This window comes from Somniosus microcephalus, chromosome 13 (genome assembly GCF_052327205.1).
Source record: "Somniosus microcephalus isolate GS21.2 chromosome 13, FLI_Smic_1.0, whole genome shotgun sequence".
NCBI lineage: Eukaryota > Metazoa > Chordata > Chondrichthyes > Squaliformes > Somniosidae > Somniosus > Somniosus microcephalus.
Window position 1 is genome coordinate 195886075 of NC_140999.1, and position 14065 is coordinate 195900139.

Sequence of the window (14065 nt, forward strand, 5' to 3'; positions counted from 1 at the left end):
GCCTATCCTGCCAATGGATTTGCAGGATCTTGTGGAGGCAGCGTTGGTGATACCTCGCCAGTGCTTTGAGGTGCCTGCTGTACATGGTCCATGTCTCTGAGGCATACAGGAGGGCGGGTATCACTACTGTTCTGTAGACCATGAACTTGGTGCCGGGTTTGAGGTCCTGGTCTTCAAACAGTCTCTTCCTCAGGCGACCGAAAGCTACACTGGCACACTGAAGGCGGTGTTGGACTTCGTCATCGACGTCTGCCCTTGTTGACTATATAGTATAACTAGCACACCAGCTTGAGACAGCCAGCTTTCATACGGTTTTAGAATGTCACCTGAGCCACTCTGATGACTGTTATCTGTTTAGGGTACATTAAGCCTGCTGGCCTAAAAAGCTCACCGGCAATGAGAATCAATCTATGTTTTAAGAGAACAGAGGTGTGCAAAGTAGCGTAACTTTGTAACTGTATTGATTAAATATGAAAATGCCCTCTTAATCCGTTAAGTGGAATGTATTGGATCTGAAAATGCTGGTACCTTGATTCCATTTTTGCATGTAGTACAAAGTGCTGCTCCTTTTCTTTATCCAGATTCTATATGGTGCTGATCCAGGGATTGCAGATCAATGATTACATTTGCCGCCCGGTTTTGGCCAGCATCATCCTGAACTCTCCTGCTTTGTTTTGCTCCGATCTGAAGGGCGTAGATGTTCTAGTTCCTTACTTCATTTCAGCACTGGAGACGATATTGCCTGACCGGTGAGTTTATTCGCTGTTCTTAACGCAACACCGTTTGAGTTGTTTTACTTCTCACCAATGTTCTCCCCTCCTCTAATTCCAGGGGCACTGAGCCATCCTTTGGGACCTTGCCCAATTAGCAGTTATAAATGTGTGAGCCTTGACTGTGGGATGTTGGCTGACTATTTGACTATGAGGGGCATCATAATCAGCCTTAACCTGTCTTTGTCCGCACACATGCACTTCCCCCAGAGGTTACTGGTTCAATAAGGAGCAAGAAACCTGGCCACGACGGGCTCCTTCAGCCCTACCCTGACTTAGATTATCTAACTGCACACAGACTGGGAATTAAATCTCAGGTCTGTGGACATTGGGGTGGGCAGTGTTGGGGGAGCCCGTATCGGTTCCAATAGATGACTTTTAATGCTGTCTGTAGTTGCAATTGGGAGACAAAATGGCTCACACATGGGCTCTCATTTTGCTGTTGTCAAATTGACCCAATTTAGACAGTTCCAAATCAGCTTCTACAGGAAACTTTTTTTTAATCCGGCACCGACGGGACCGACATGGTGCCGGTTCATCAAAAATTCCAGATAACCGAAAGCTATAGTAAAAGATACGGAGCTAAGAGCTCCGTATAAAGCAACAAACCCTGTTGCGGTTCAGAACAATGGCCACAAGTTCCAAGCGTCTCTGTAGCTTACCAACAGCTGCAGCCACACCCTTGCACAGCAACAGATCGAGGAAGACAAGTAATAAAACTTACCTGAACCTACTCCTGAATTTTGCCTATTAACCGAGATTTCCGGTTATTTAGGTGCTGGTAAATCGAAAGTTTCCTGTAGTTTGAGGTGATCCTCCAGAGGTGATCTGGGCACACAGCCTAATTGGAGATACAAGGGCCAAATGTACAAACACGCACTCCTAGTGGGGTACATTACCTATCGGCACATATCAGGAAATTGTATCAAAACTCAACTGGACCAGCCACATAAACGTCTAAGTTACTTGAGCAGGTCAGAGGCCGGGTCTCTGCGGCTCACTTCCTGACTCCCCAAAGCCCCTCCATAACCTACAAGACACAAGTCAGGAGTAATGGCATACTCTTCGCTTGGCTGAATGGGTGCAGCTGCAACAGCATTCAAGACAAAGCAGTCTGCTTGATCGGCACCTCATTCACTGGTCTAGATATCCACCACCGGGGCACGTGGCTGTAGTATGTACCATCTACAAGATGCACTGCAGCAAGTCACCAAGGTTTGTTTAGCAGCAACTTCCAAACCTAAGACCTCCACCACATAGAAGGACAAGGGCATCAGATGCATGGGAACACCATCACCTCCAAGTTCCCCTCTAGGTCATAGACCAATCCTGACTTGGAAATATATTGGCCGTTCATTCATAATCACTGGGTCAAAATCCTGGAACTCCCTCCCTAACAGCACTGTGGGAGTACCTTCACCATATGGACTGCAGCGGTTCAAGAAGGCGGCTCGCCACCACCTTCTCCAGGGCAATTCGGGATGGGCAATAAATGCTGGCCTTGCCAGCGACGCCCACATCCCATTAATTTTTTAATAAAAATTCTGGTTGCATTTATTCAACTGCAGTTTATATTTAAATAATTTGCATGATCAGTGTTACCACCCCCCTCAAACTGGGTTTCATTTACTCACCCGCAGTCTGTTCAACTCACTAGCATGTTCCCCCTGCAGCTCCAGAACTAGCCGCGCCTCTAGCCAAGCTGTTCCAGTACAGCTACAACACTGACATCCAACTGCCAATGTGGAAAACACTCTACTGGCTGGAGTCATACCGAGCACAAAGGAAGATGGTTGTGGTGGTTGGAGGTCAATTATCACAGCCCCAGGACATCGCTACAGGAGTTACTCAGGGAAGGCCCAAGGCCCAACCATCTTCAGCTGCTTCATCAATGACCTTCCCTCCATCATAAGGTCAGAAATGGGGAGGTTCACTGATGACTGCACAGTGTTCAGCGCCATTCGCAACTCCTCAGATAATGAAGCAGTCCATGCCCGCATGCAAACAGACCTGGACGACGTTCAGGCTTGGGCTGATAAGTGGCAAGTAGCATTCGCGCCACAGAAGTGCCAGGCAATGACTATCTCCAACAAACGCGAGTCTAACCACCTCCCCATGACATTCAATGGCATTACCATTGCCGAATCCCCCACTATCAACATCCTGGGGGTCACCATTGACCAGAAACTTAACTGGACCAGCCACATAAATACTTTGGCAGCAAGAGCAGGTCAGAGGCTAGGTATTCTGCGGCGAGTGTCTCGCCTCCTGACTCCCCAAAGCCTTTCCACCATCTACAAGGCGCAAGTAAGGAGTGTGATGGAATACTGGATGAGTGCAGCTCCAACAACACTCAAGAAGCTCGACACCATCCAGGACAAAGTAGCACGCTTGATTGGCACCCCATCCACCACCTTAAACATTCACTCCCTCCACCACCGGTGCACCGTGGCTGCAGTGTGTACCATCTACAAGATGCACTGCAGCAACTCGCCAAGGCTTTTTCGGCAGCACCTCCCAAACCCGCGACCTCTTCCAACTAGAAGGACAAGGGCAGCAGGCGCATGGGAACACCACCATCTCCAAGTCACACACCATTCTGACTTGGAAGTATATTGCCGATCCTTCATCGTCGCTGGTTCAAAATCCTGGAACTCCCTAACAGAGCTGGGGTTGTTCTCCTTATAACAGCAAAAGTTAAGGAGAGATTTAATAAAGATGTTCAAAATTGAGGGGTTTTGATAGATAGGGAGAAACTGTTTCCATTGGCAGGTAGTAACGAGAGGACACAGATTTAAGTTAATTGGCAAAAAAGCCAGGGGGAAGATGACCATTTTTTTTCACGCAGCGATTTGTTGTGATCTGGAATGCACTGCCTGAAAGGGTTAGGGTTCAATAGTAACTTTCAAAAGGGAATTGCATATATACTTGAAAGGAAAAAATTGCAGGGCCATGAAGAAAGGACTAATTGGATAGCTCTTTCAAAGAGCTGGCACAGGCAAAATGGGCTGAATGGCCTCCTGTGCTGTAAGAATCTATGGGCTGAATATCGCTGGCGAGTTCGAAGGCGGGTCTGCTGTCAAAATAGAAAAGATTGACAGCGGGTGGGGAACCCACCATCAACCTGCCTCCACACGAGTCTCCCAGGTGTCGTGTCTGTCAGCGCTGAGCAGATCCGACACCAAGCGGTGGGGGGGGGCAATTGACATCATTAAATGGATTGTTAACATCCAATTAAGTGTTATTTCATGCCTACATTTCAATTTTACGTGCTCCCCCCGCGGGTTACCCGCTGCTCGGGGAACACATCCGCTCAGCATGTTGAGTGGATTCAGCATTGAATTATCTCATGGCCTGACATCTGCCAAAGTTGTATAAAAGATCCCATGTTACAGCTGTTCACTTTCAAAGCTCAGAAACTGTTGGTTACTGCATTTGAAAGACATATTGAGCTTTCTGCAGCTTGCAAGTGTTTGGAGCCAACTCTCTATCCAGTGCCACCTCATTGGAACAACCTCTCTCACCATTGACGGATCGCTTCTGTCACCTCGGCCTCACCTGCCATCTATTCCATCAGCATCGTTGCCCTCGAAAATATCTCGCCTTGGTCCTCAGAATCCCACCAAGATCAGCCCCATCACTGGGTGCACCAGCAGCAACAACAACACCAGCCTTCTCCACAATCAACTGATGCTGCACAGGACATGGGGCATCAGCACCCGAGCACATTGCTGCCCGGGAGGCATGGGATGGCCTCACCATGGCCAGATTTACTTCACTTGACGTTGTACACCCTGGATGCCACATGATGCGCTAGGTTGGCACCAACACCATAAAGCATCCCTACAATGCCCAAGCCATTCCTTTCACTCTCATCACCATTGTGGGGGAGGGGCGGGGGGGGGTTACCCTTATGTCTCACCATTCACTACAACTCACTAAGCCACTTCCAAAGGTGCACACAAATTTGTCCAAGAACGCAAAGTGCTGAAAATAAAGGTTTCAATGTTTGACAGCACATTACCAGAAACTTCACATGAACATTGGCTAAACCACCCAAGTGCCTACCCTTGTGTTTTGTTAGTTGGTATGCTTGCAGTAGGTTGAGGGTGAGTGTGAGGGATGGCTAGTGAGATGGGGAAGTGATAATGTAGATAGAGAGATGGGTGGAGGTGCAAGGTAAGTTGGTGTGAGTAAGGATGTGCAGGAGTAGGGTAGGGAAGGCAGAGTGATGAGGTTGTGTGGCGCTTTGCAGTAACGTTTCGTGATCTACTGAGATCATTGAAAGGTTTGTGCCACTGCAGCCTGGTCCTCCTGACAACATCCCTGCTTGTGCCCTCCTGTGCAATGTGCAACCAGGCTGTGTTGGTCTCCTGGGGAGGTCTCTTCTGCCCATTGAAAGGGAATAGAACCTCCCTGTGTGCTGTGACTCCCTCCATAAGCATATAACAAGCCCTATTAATGTAAAATCACTTGGAGAGTGCAGGTTGCAGTAGGCAGCGGGCTGGGACTGCGACACCGACCCCGGACCCACCTCAGTTGGCGAAATCGCGGCCTATGATTCTATGACTAGTGGTGGATGGAGCTGGGAGATGGAGGAAAGGTGCGTTAGTGCCATCTAGTGGAAGGTAAGTAATGGTAAGTATGTTCTCAATTTAAAAACACTTCTATACATTACTGTGACTAAATCTCGGCACTTGGATGTGACCAAAGCTACTGGGAACTCTTCCGTTCCCTTTCCTGTTTGCTGACCTCTGTCTTGTCCTGCTCCAATTCCCGTTCCCCTCTTTCTCTCACCTTCTGCTTCCCTTTAACCCGTCTACCCTCCCCGGGCGTGTATTGCTCCCCTCACCTTTTCCTGTCTTGTGTGTCCTCACCATTCACTCACTCCTTTTCCCATTCTTCCTCCCCTCCCTCCCTCTCCTACTACCCCCTCTTTCTCCCTTTCCACCCTCTCCTTCCCCTCTGCCTTTCCTCACCCTCGCACTCCCTTTCCTAGGAATGGTAAATAATTTTTGTACATTATAAAGAATAGCACGTACTCTGTGGCACATTACAAGATAATAACATCTCTGGGTTTGAGAAAAAATGTGATTACTGCTCGTCCCCCATTCCACCAGCACATCCTGATCTTTGAACCACTATTTTCCCCCTCCCCACTTATTTCCACCATGTCTCCGATTACCCCTGTCCTCCCCAATGTCTGCCCGTTGTCCTCCCCCTCCCACTCGTAAAGTGCTCTGAGATATTCTTCTATGTGAGGGGTGCTTTATAAATGCAGATTTATATTTAGCCCCTGTTACTGCCCCACATATTGTGGTGTTCAGTTTTCACAATGCACACATGTAATTAAAAGGTACCAGAGAGGGAGTCTCCGTATTCAGTGCTGTAACAAAATCGAAACACAGCTTTTCTTGGACTGTAGATTTTGCATTGCCTGAACTAGGCTTTGAAAAAGTAAGGGATCTGAACAACTGATTGTAAAGTACTATTTTTATTCACCCCCTCTTTTGCAGAGAGCTGTCAAAATTCAAAGCATATGTGAATCCCACAGAACTTAGGAGAGCATCAATCCACATTCTGCTGTCAATGCTGCCTCTCCCCCATCACTTTGGGACAGTTAAAGCAGAGGTACTGTTTATCATTACTGCTTAAATCTTTTGAAGTCCATATCTAATATTGGAGCAGTGAAGAAAACAAAATGCAAACAGGGACATAGTTACCGTACAGAGGGTGAAGTCTAAATTTGATTTGACAGGTTTTGATTTTTGACATTGAATAATGTGGCCAGTAATTTGAGATATTTGTGTCTTTTTTTAATATATATATTTATATGTTTAGATATTATCACAAATATCGATATATCTGTGTCTCTGTGTGGTCCCGAGTGGTACAGAGCAGGGAGGTTCCAGGTTCGATCCCCGGCTTCTGCTGCAGGCGCTGACCTCCGCCGGGCAGCGATTGGGAAGCTGCAGTTGCTCCTGGTTAGGAAACAACCACAACAACAACTTGCATTTATATAGCGCCTTTAACATAGTAAAACGTCCCATGGCGCTTTACAGGAGCGATTATCAAACAAAAATTTGACACCGAGCCACGTAAGGAGATATTACTCGCTGCCTGAAAGGGTGGTAGAGGCAGGAACCCTCAACATTCAAGAAGCATTTAGATAAGCACTTGAAACGCCATAGCATACAAGGCTACGGACCAAGTGCTGGAAAATGGGATTAGAATAGACAGGGCTTGATGGCTGGCGCAGACACGATGGGCCGAAGGGCCTCTCTCTGTGCTGTATGACTCTATTAGGACAGGAAAGAGCTAGGTTTTAAACAGCATCTTAATGGAGGAGAGAGGTGGAGAGGTTTAGGGAGGGAATTCCAGAGCTTAGGGCCTTGGCAGCTGAAGGTACGGCCACCAATGGTGGAGTGATTAAAATCAGGGTTTCTCAAAGAGACCAGAGTTGGAGGAGCGGCAAGCCAGTGAAAGAAAGACAGAAATTTTAATTCTGGAAAAAAATAGTTCAAAAATAACTTAAAAATGAATAGGATTGTTAGCTGTGTCTACAACGTTTCCTTCTGTTTTTCCAGGTGCTTTTGGAAGGAAAGTTCAGCAATGAGGACGCTTCACACGACAAACCAGTTACTTTCCTCTCCCTGAAACTGAGGCTGGTCAATGTGTTAATTGGTGCCCTACAGACTGAAACCGATCCCAACAATACACAGATGATTCTAGGTCGGTGGGGATTTTATCTGGTTCATACCTGATTTATAGTTACCAAATATTTTATCAGTTACCAAAGGGCTGTTTTCCTTTCAGGTGCCATGTTAAATATCGTTCAAGATTCTGCTCTTTTGGAAGCAATTGGTTCTCAAACGGAGTTGGTAAGTTGGAGAGCAGCTGTTGTGGATTTTTAAAGCTTTGAGAGGAGCTGTTGTGGATGACAAATTCTTTATATAAATGCCCAACTATTGAGTACAAAACATTGAAAATACAATCCATCTTTTTTTGGGCACTGCCTGCTTTTCAGTTCTCAACAGTTTAGATGCTTAACCCTTTGACCAGAGCTGTCTGCGTCCCTTGAGTTTTGTGCTATCCTTTTACAGAGTGTTGGCGATAGCACTCACGTGTCGCTCAAGAGTCACAGTCGAAACAGCAGTGGCATCAGTATGACCAGCACTGGCAGCTCTGAGGCCACAACACCAGATAGCGAAAGACCTGCACAGGCCCTTCTGCGAGATTATGGTGAGACAAACATGTCATTAAAAACATATATTCTGAATGTAGTCTAGTTGCACTGTTCATCTTGAAGAAATATGTCCTTTTTTAAAAAAAAAAAAAAAAAAAAAATAGTTGGCTACGTAATGATGTTTAAGACCATATTCTCATACAACTATTGGCACCCAACTGCTATACCGTAGTGTCCAGGTGATTGTTGGGATCTGCTATGACTCCCTTTGTCAGAAAAGAAACCCCTCTAAGCAGTAATTGAGTTCAGAAATTCTAGCTCTTGCTTGAAGTTTCATCAGTCCATGGGCTAACAGTTGGATGGAGCTCTCAACCTTTGATGTTAAAAACCTAGAGAATTAACAGGACTGTCCCAACCCGCAGGAGCACACCAACTGCTTTATAAATGAAAGGCCTTTCTTTCAGGCATAGAATTCAAATTTCGTACGAAGCAGCGATGTCGGTAGCTTTATGTACCATTTGCAGTGTTTTCTATAAAGTACAGCCTGTACAGGGATTTAAAGTAAAGATTGTGGAGGACGAAGAGCCGCCAGGGTGCTCCAGTATCATTGAGTCCAGTACATCCTGTTTTAGCTCCAAGCTTTCCGTTTACAGAAGGGTTGCTTGAGAACAAGTTATTACGAAGGCTGACATCATTTGATTAGTTTACACAGGTTTCGAGAAGTCCACTTGTCAGGTGTGGGGAATGTCCGGATTGCACAGTCCGTGTCTGCAGATATCCCCGAGGCTGCTGGGCAAATTTGGACGGTCGTTGACGCCCACTGCCAATATTGGTGTCATTTGTAGATCTCGTTTTGCTTTTCTGGAATTTGCAAATTGTTTAACTTATTTATATGCAACCAATAGTTTCAATTTCACATAGGCAAAATTCGGTCAACTAAGTGTATGGTTCTGATCATCTGAGAGGATAGTTTGGCTTTGAAATGTTTAATTTGTTTTATAGTATTATAGAGGCAGCTGAGTTGTTTGTCGAACTAACCTTAGGCAATAAGCAATTCCTAACAATTCAGCATGAATACTCCGCATGACATTGAAATAAATGCATGCAGAAGCACATACAGTGGAATCCTCTCGTATACAATAGGTTCATGGGCAGAAAAATTACATATAATCAGACACATAAAATAGAAAAAGGATAAATTGGACTGAGTGGCAATTGGGATATTTTGTGCAGAGTTTGAAAGCCCCTGTTGCCTCTGTTCCTGCTGCTTGTGGTCACACGTAGTTGACTTTATATTTAGAACCGCAATCTATTACGCAGCAGGGTTTAAGATATCCTTGTGGTTTCCGAGGGATGAGGCACAGAATTTTCTGCATGCAGCTGATTTACTAACCAGCTACCGAGGCTACTGCAGTTTGTTGCAATGTTAGGAATTTGGATCTCGTGGGTTTTAAGCTATTCTGCAGTGAGGATGGGAGATGGGTTTTCCAGCTCTGTTGGCAAATTGCTACAGATTTACTTATTCAGGATTGCGTAATGTGGATTGAGCAGTGATTAAATCTTCCAGGGTGCCCGTGTGCTATTGAAGTTCTGAGAATCTGATGCACAGCAATTGTAGTCTTGTACTTCCACTTAAAGAAAGCCACATGCTGAATCACTTTAATAAATGTAGTGTTGGTATCGCTGCAGGTACAGGAGTATGTTCTTTGCCTCTGAGGAAGAAGGTTTTAGAAACTGCAGCTCATGATTTTGAAAACTTTTTTTCACTTTAAATTTGCAGCAAACCCTATAAAGCGGAAATACAGGGATTGTTGGGTGACGTGTATCAGAGTGACTTTATTAGGGGGAGAGGCTTAAAGGAAAAGTGTCCATTTTGTTGTGTGATGTTTGTTCAGGGTATATAGTTTTTTAAAAAGCAAGTTTGCACAAAGTTCTATAACATTTCCAGGTTCATCGTCCCTTCAGGGATTTGTCTTCACCGACGTTTCCTTATTTTCTGCCAAAGTATGTCAGAATCTCCAGTGCTTCCTCCTCCGAGTAGGCAGGTCTGGGGTACCCAGCCACTTGTTTTCTTGGTTATTTCAACAGCAGACATGTAACGGAAGAAAGAGAGGAGCTAAATCAGTTTTTCTGTCATCCAGGGTTGAATCATTCCTAGAATCAAGCAGACAGACCAAGAACTAACTCCGTTTATCCCAACTGATGCTGGGAGATTTTGAAACTCTAGTACCGCAAAGACCCAAACCTGAAGGATCAAACACTAGCCCATCACCTCTTTGGGTCTTTGTATCCTCATTCCACACTTGGGTGGCTAAAGCAGTGGTTTTGTTTATCCAGCCATTATTTTTGCCCCAAGTCATTTACATAGCAACTTTAATGTATAAAATACTCCAAGATACTTTACAAAGGTGCAATAAGAGGAACGTGGCCATAGGAGAGAGAGATTCGGAAAGAAAGAAAGACTTGCAAATATACAGCGCATTTCACGACCTCTAGACGTCCCAAAGCACTTTACAGCCAATGAAGTACTTTTGAAGGAGGTTAGGTTGAAAAGATGGGTTTGGAGAAGGTTTTTAAAGGACAGAGAGAAGTAGGGAGTGATATACCTATCAATTCATTCCACGAAAAGCGACGAGTTAAGATAGTAACTATAGGTTTTTATTGGCTAAATAACAGAGCCCACCCTCGTGGGTGATCAGTTCCAACAAGGAAGAATACTAGCCAAGCGGTCACCTTTATACCTGGGCAAGCAGGCGGAGCCATGGGCGGAGTCAGCTGAGGTATGCCTAGGTATAACAGCGTGCGTGGCAAGAGGTAACCTTGTGTAGTGATAACAACAGTGTAAACAGTGATAACAACAGTGTAACAATAGTGAACGGTAACAGTGGTTTACCACAGGGAGGCAGAGGACTTTAGGGACAGAGTTGAAGAATAGAGCCAAGGCAACTAAAAAGCTCTGCCACCAGTGGGGTTAAAGGAGGGAGGGAATAGACAGGAGGCCAGTCAGAGGCCAGAGAGGCGAGTGCAATGGTTTTAAATGGCAAGCACTGGTGAACAGCGAGCTAGTGTAGGTCAGCAAGGACAGAGATGATGGATGAGTGGGCCATAAAGGACAGGATACAGCTGCATTTTGGCCAAGTTGGAATTTATAGAGAGTGGATGATGAGTCAGCAAGGAGAACACTGGCGTCATTGAGTCTGGAGGTGACAAAAAGCACAGAGAAGAGTTTGTGATGGGGCAGAGGTGGAAATGTGTTGCCTTGGTGATGTGTGGTAACTTTACACTAAAAGACAGAAGTAGCTTAAACCTGGAATGATCTGGTTTAGTGGGCAAATTCTTCATAATTCAAGCCATGTTCCTTTCTAAGTATATTGCCTGTGGCACTGTGTAACGGGGAGGAGAGCGGTAAAATTTCTACAGTCATGATTCATGAGGCTTTTACTTCGCACAGGAATTTAGAATATATCCCTATTGAGCAATGCGCGTCAACTGTGAATATTAACTCAAATTATGCTTGTATTTTGATTTTAGAAGATTAAGCGATGATCTAATTGAGGTGTTTAAGATGACTAAAGGATTTGATAGAGTAGGTAGAGGGAAACTATTCCCTCTGGTGGAGTAAGTATAGAACAAGGAGAAATAACCTTAAAATTAGAGCTAGGCCGTGATGTCGGGAAGCATTTCTTCACACACAGGCTGGTGGAAATCTAGAACTCTTTCTCCCCTTCCCCCCCCCCCCCCCCCCAAAAAAAAAAAGCTGGTGAGGCTGGGGGTGAATTGAAAATTTCAAAACTGAGATTGATAGGTTTTTGTTGGGCAGGGGTATTGGGGGTTACGGAACCAAGGTGAGTAAATGGAGTTAAGACACATTTCAGCCATGATCTGATTGAATGGCGGAACAGGCTCAAGGGACGGACTGGCTTCCTCCTGTTCCTAAATAGGTCCAAACTAGTGAATCCTGATAGGCTTTCTTGCCGTGATCCAATTCATTGTGCAGCAAAGCAAAAACCAAAACTTGGAATCCTCCAGACTGGCAATACCACCCTCTTGGCCTTCCAAAGCCCAGGGTGTATTGACCGACAGAACTGTCCCATAGCTGGAAAATAATTTTAGCTTAAAGCAAGGGAGTATGTTGAACAATTTTGTGCAGATTGATTTTTCTATTCTCAACAACAAGTGTTGGCATCATCCAAGTTGGCCCTGAATAACCCTCTCCGATGAGATGTGATGGGCACTGGTACCAGGGCGAGTCGGTCAATAACCGCTCTTCTGTTGGCTGCCCCCCCCCAACCAAACACTCCACTCCTTACAGGTCTCAGCCATTTTACTTTTGTACTGAAATCTTTTCTCCCAATTTTTAATTGCTTTAAAGGGCCCCATTATAGAGAAAGCAAAAGTAATATTAAAGGCCTTCATCGTATTAAATACCTCCGCCTAGACTCTCGTTTCATTGCAGCATGCCCCACTTCATTTTTTCTTGGCCCAAATGCTCATATCTATGCTGTTTATCTTCTTTGTTTCTTGTTCTGCGTGTAGAGCTGAATTGTTTTTATTGTCCCAAACTCTTCCCCCTCCCAAAAAAACACTTTTGCCAATTTAAAAATTTTAACTTTTTTTCGGCATTTAAAAAAATAATTGAAATACCCAATTGGGTTATTAATGATTTCAGGAAGCACTCTGTTGAAACTAAAGGTTTAGTGACCCTGAGATGAGACACCAAATAACATAAAATGTGGTATGGACTCCCGAAAGGGAACAGGAACTATTCATTTTCTACAAATCCTAAAATTTCAACAAACATGAAGTGTGGAAGACAAGGAGACGATGTTATAAAACTATTAAATTATACTTGTGATTTTGATCAAGAAATTTGCTGTTTTGGCAAAATCTGCACTGATGAAAAGACCAGCTATGTTAGTCTTTGAAAATGAGTAGGGATCAGAAATCTGTAGCCTTTCCGACGCACTCCTGCCAGCCCACTGGAAGGGCTGGAATTTAGGCAGGGAACTGTGATTTACAGGTCTCGGCCTTGCACAGGAATTCCTACTTCCCACATAAGGGACGGAGGTCCCGGTGAGATCATGAGTGCTGGGACTGCCAAATGGCAGAATTGCAACTCACCTGTGCACCCAGGCCAGCATCATGACCTGGGCCCCCAAAGAGGACCTGGAATGTCTTGTAATAAACTAGTTCAGTGTGCCCCCCACCCCAAACACAATTTGTGGCTTACCATGGGTGTCCGGCATTAGCAGACCTCCCCTTATCCAGAAACTTTGGAGTTAGCGGCAGATATCTAGGACAGATGAATGTTGGATCCTACCACCATAACCACCCCCATTTGTTGGGGCCTTATTCCATTACACTGCTGTTTTGAAAAATATTGGCCCAGATTTTGCGGTCAGCGGCGAAGGAACAGCGTTCACTGTTAACTCTGGGCAGCTGTCAGCGTAGTATTCATGGACCTTTGAGCGGAAACATGCTCTAATCCGGCGTCTGATCCAGCGCAGCGCCCTCTACAATGGATCTGTGGCATATGTGAGCAGGGAAAGAAACACCAAGGCTCTTCAACCAATCAGATTGAAGAATCCTCACTGAGACACGCAGAGTATAAAGCAGGAGGTATAAATTAGATTTAAATCATGTACAGAAAGCAAAATAAAGATGGGATTAAGAGAGGGATAAAAGACAGACAGAAAAACTTTAAAATTATTTAAATTTTATTTTAAATCTCCGATATTAACTAACTTCTGAAGGAATGAGACTCCACACTTGTAAAATTAAATTTTCAGTGGCAGAGAGGTTGTTCGACAGTAATTATCACTTAACACGCCATTAAAAATTCACTTATTCCTGAATGCACGTTCAGTGGGTAACTAGTAGTTAAGTACACCAACTTCACGTCGTTGCATGTATTTCAATGCTGTGTCTATTAGCGAGGTTCTGTTATAGCGCAGCCTGTTGAGCAGGACAACTCGGACTGCAACTTCCAGATTTCTGCATTTAACTGCACATGTGCGTACTCCGGAAGTTGCTGTCTGATTGACTCCATAATAACAGTGAGTGCTGTTAGCTTCACTATTATTCTCAACGAAAAATCTGGCCCATTGAG

General features: G+C 44.9%; 1 protein-coding gene across 5 annotated transcripts in view; it reads left to right on the forward strand.

The window, feature by feature from the left end:
* The window catches only part of ralgapb (Ral GTPase activating protein non-catalytic subunit beta), a 123721-nt gene that overhangs the window by 56598 nt on the left and 53058 nt on the right, over positions 1-14065 (forward strand). For all 5 annotated transcript variants that reach the window (XM_086005929.1, XM_086005930.1, XM_086005931.1 and 2 more), the window contains 5 exons: positions 582-749; positions 6287-6401; positions 7358-7502; positions 7587-7651; positions 7874-8012. In XM_086005929.1, the coding sequence (XP_085862055.1) occupies positions 582-749; positions 6287-6401; positions 7358-7502; positions 7587-7651; positions 7874-8012 (632 nt within the window). The remainder of the gene's footprint in view (positions 1-581; positions 750-6286; positions 6402-7357; positions 7503-7586; positions 7652-7873; positions 8013-14065) is intronic.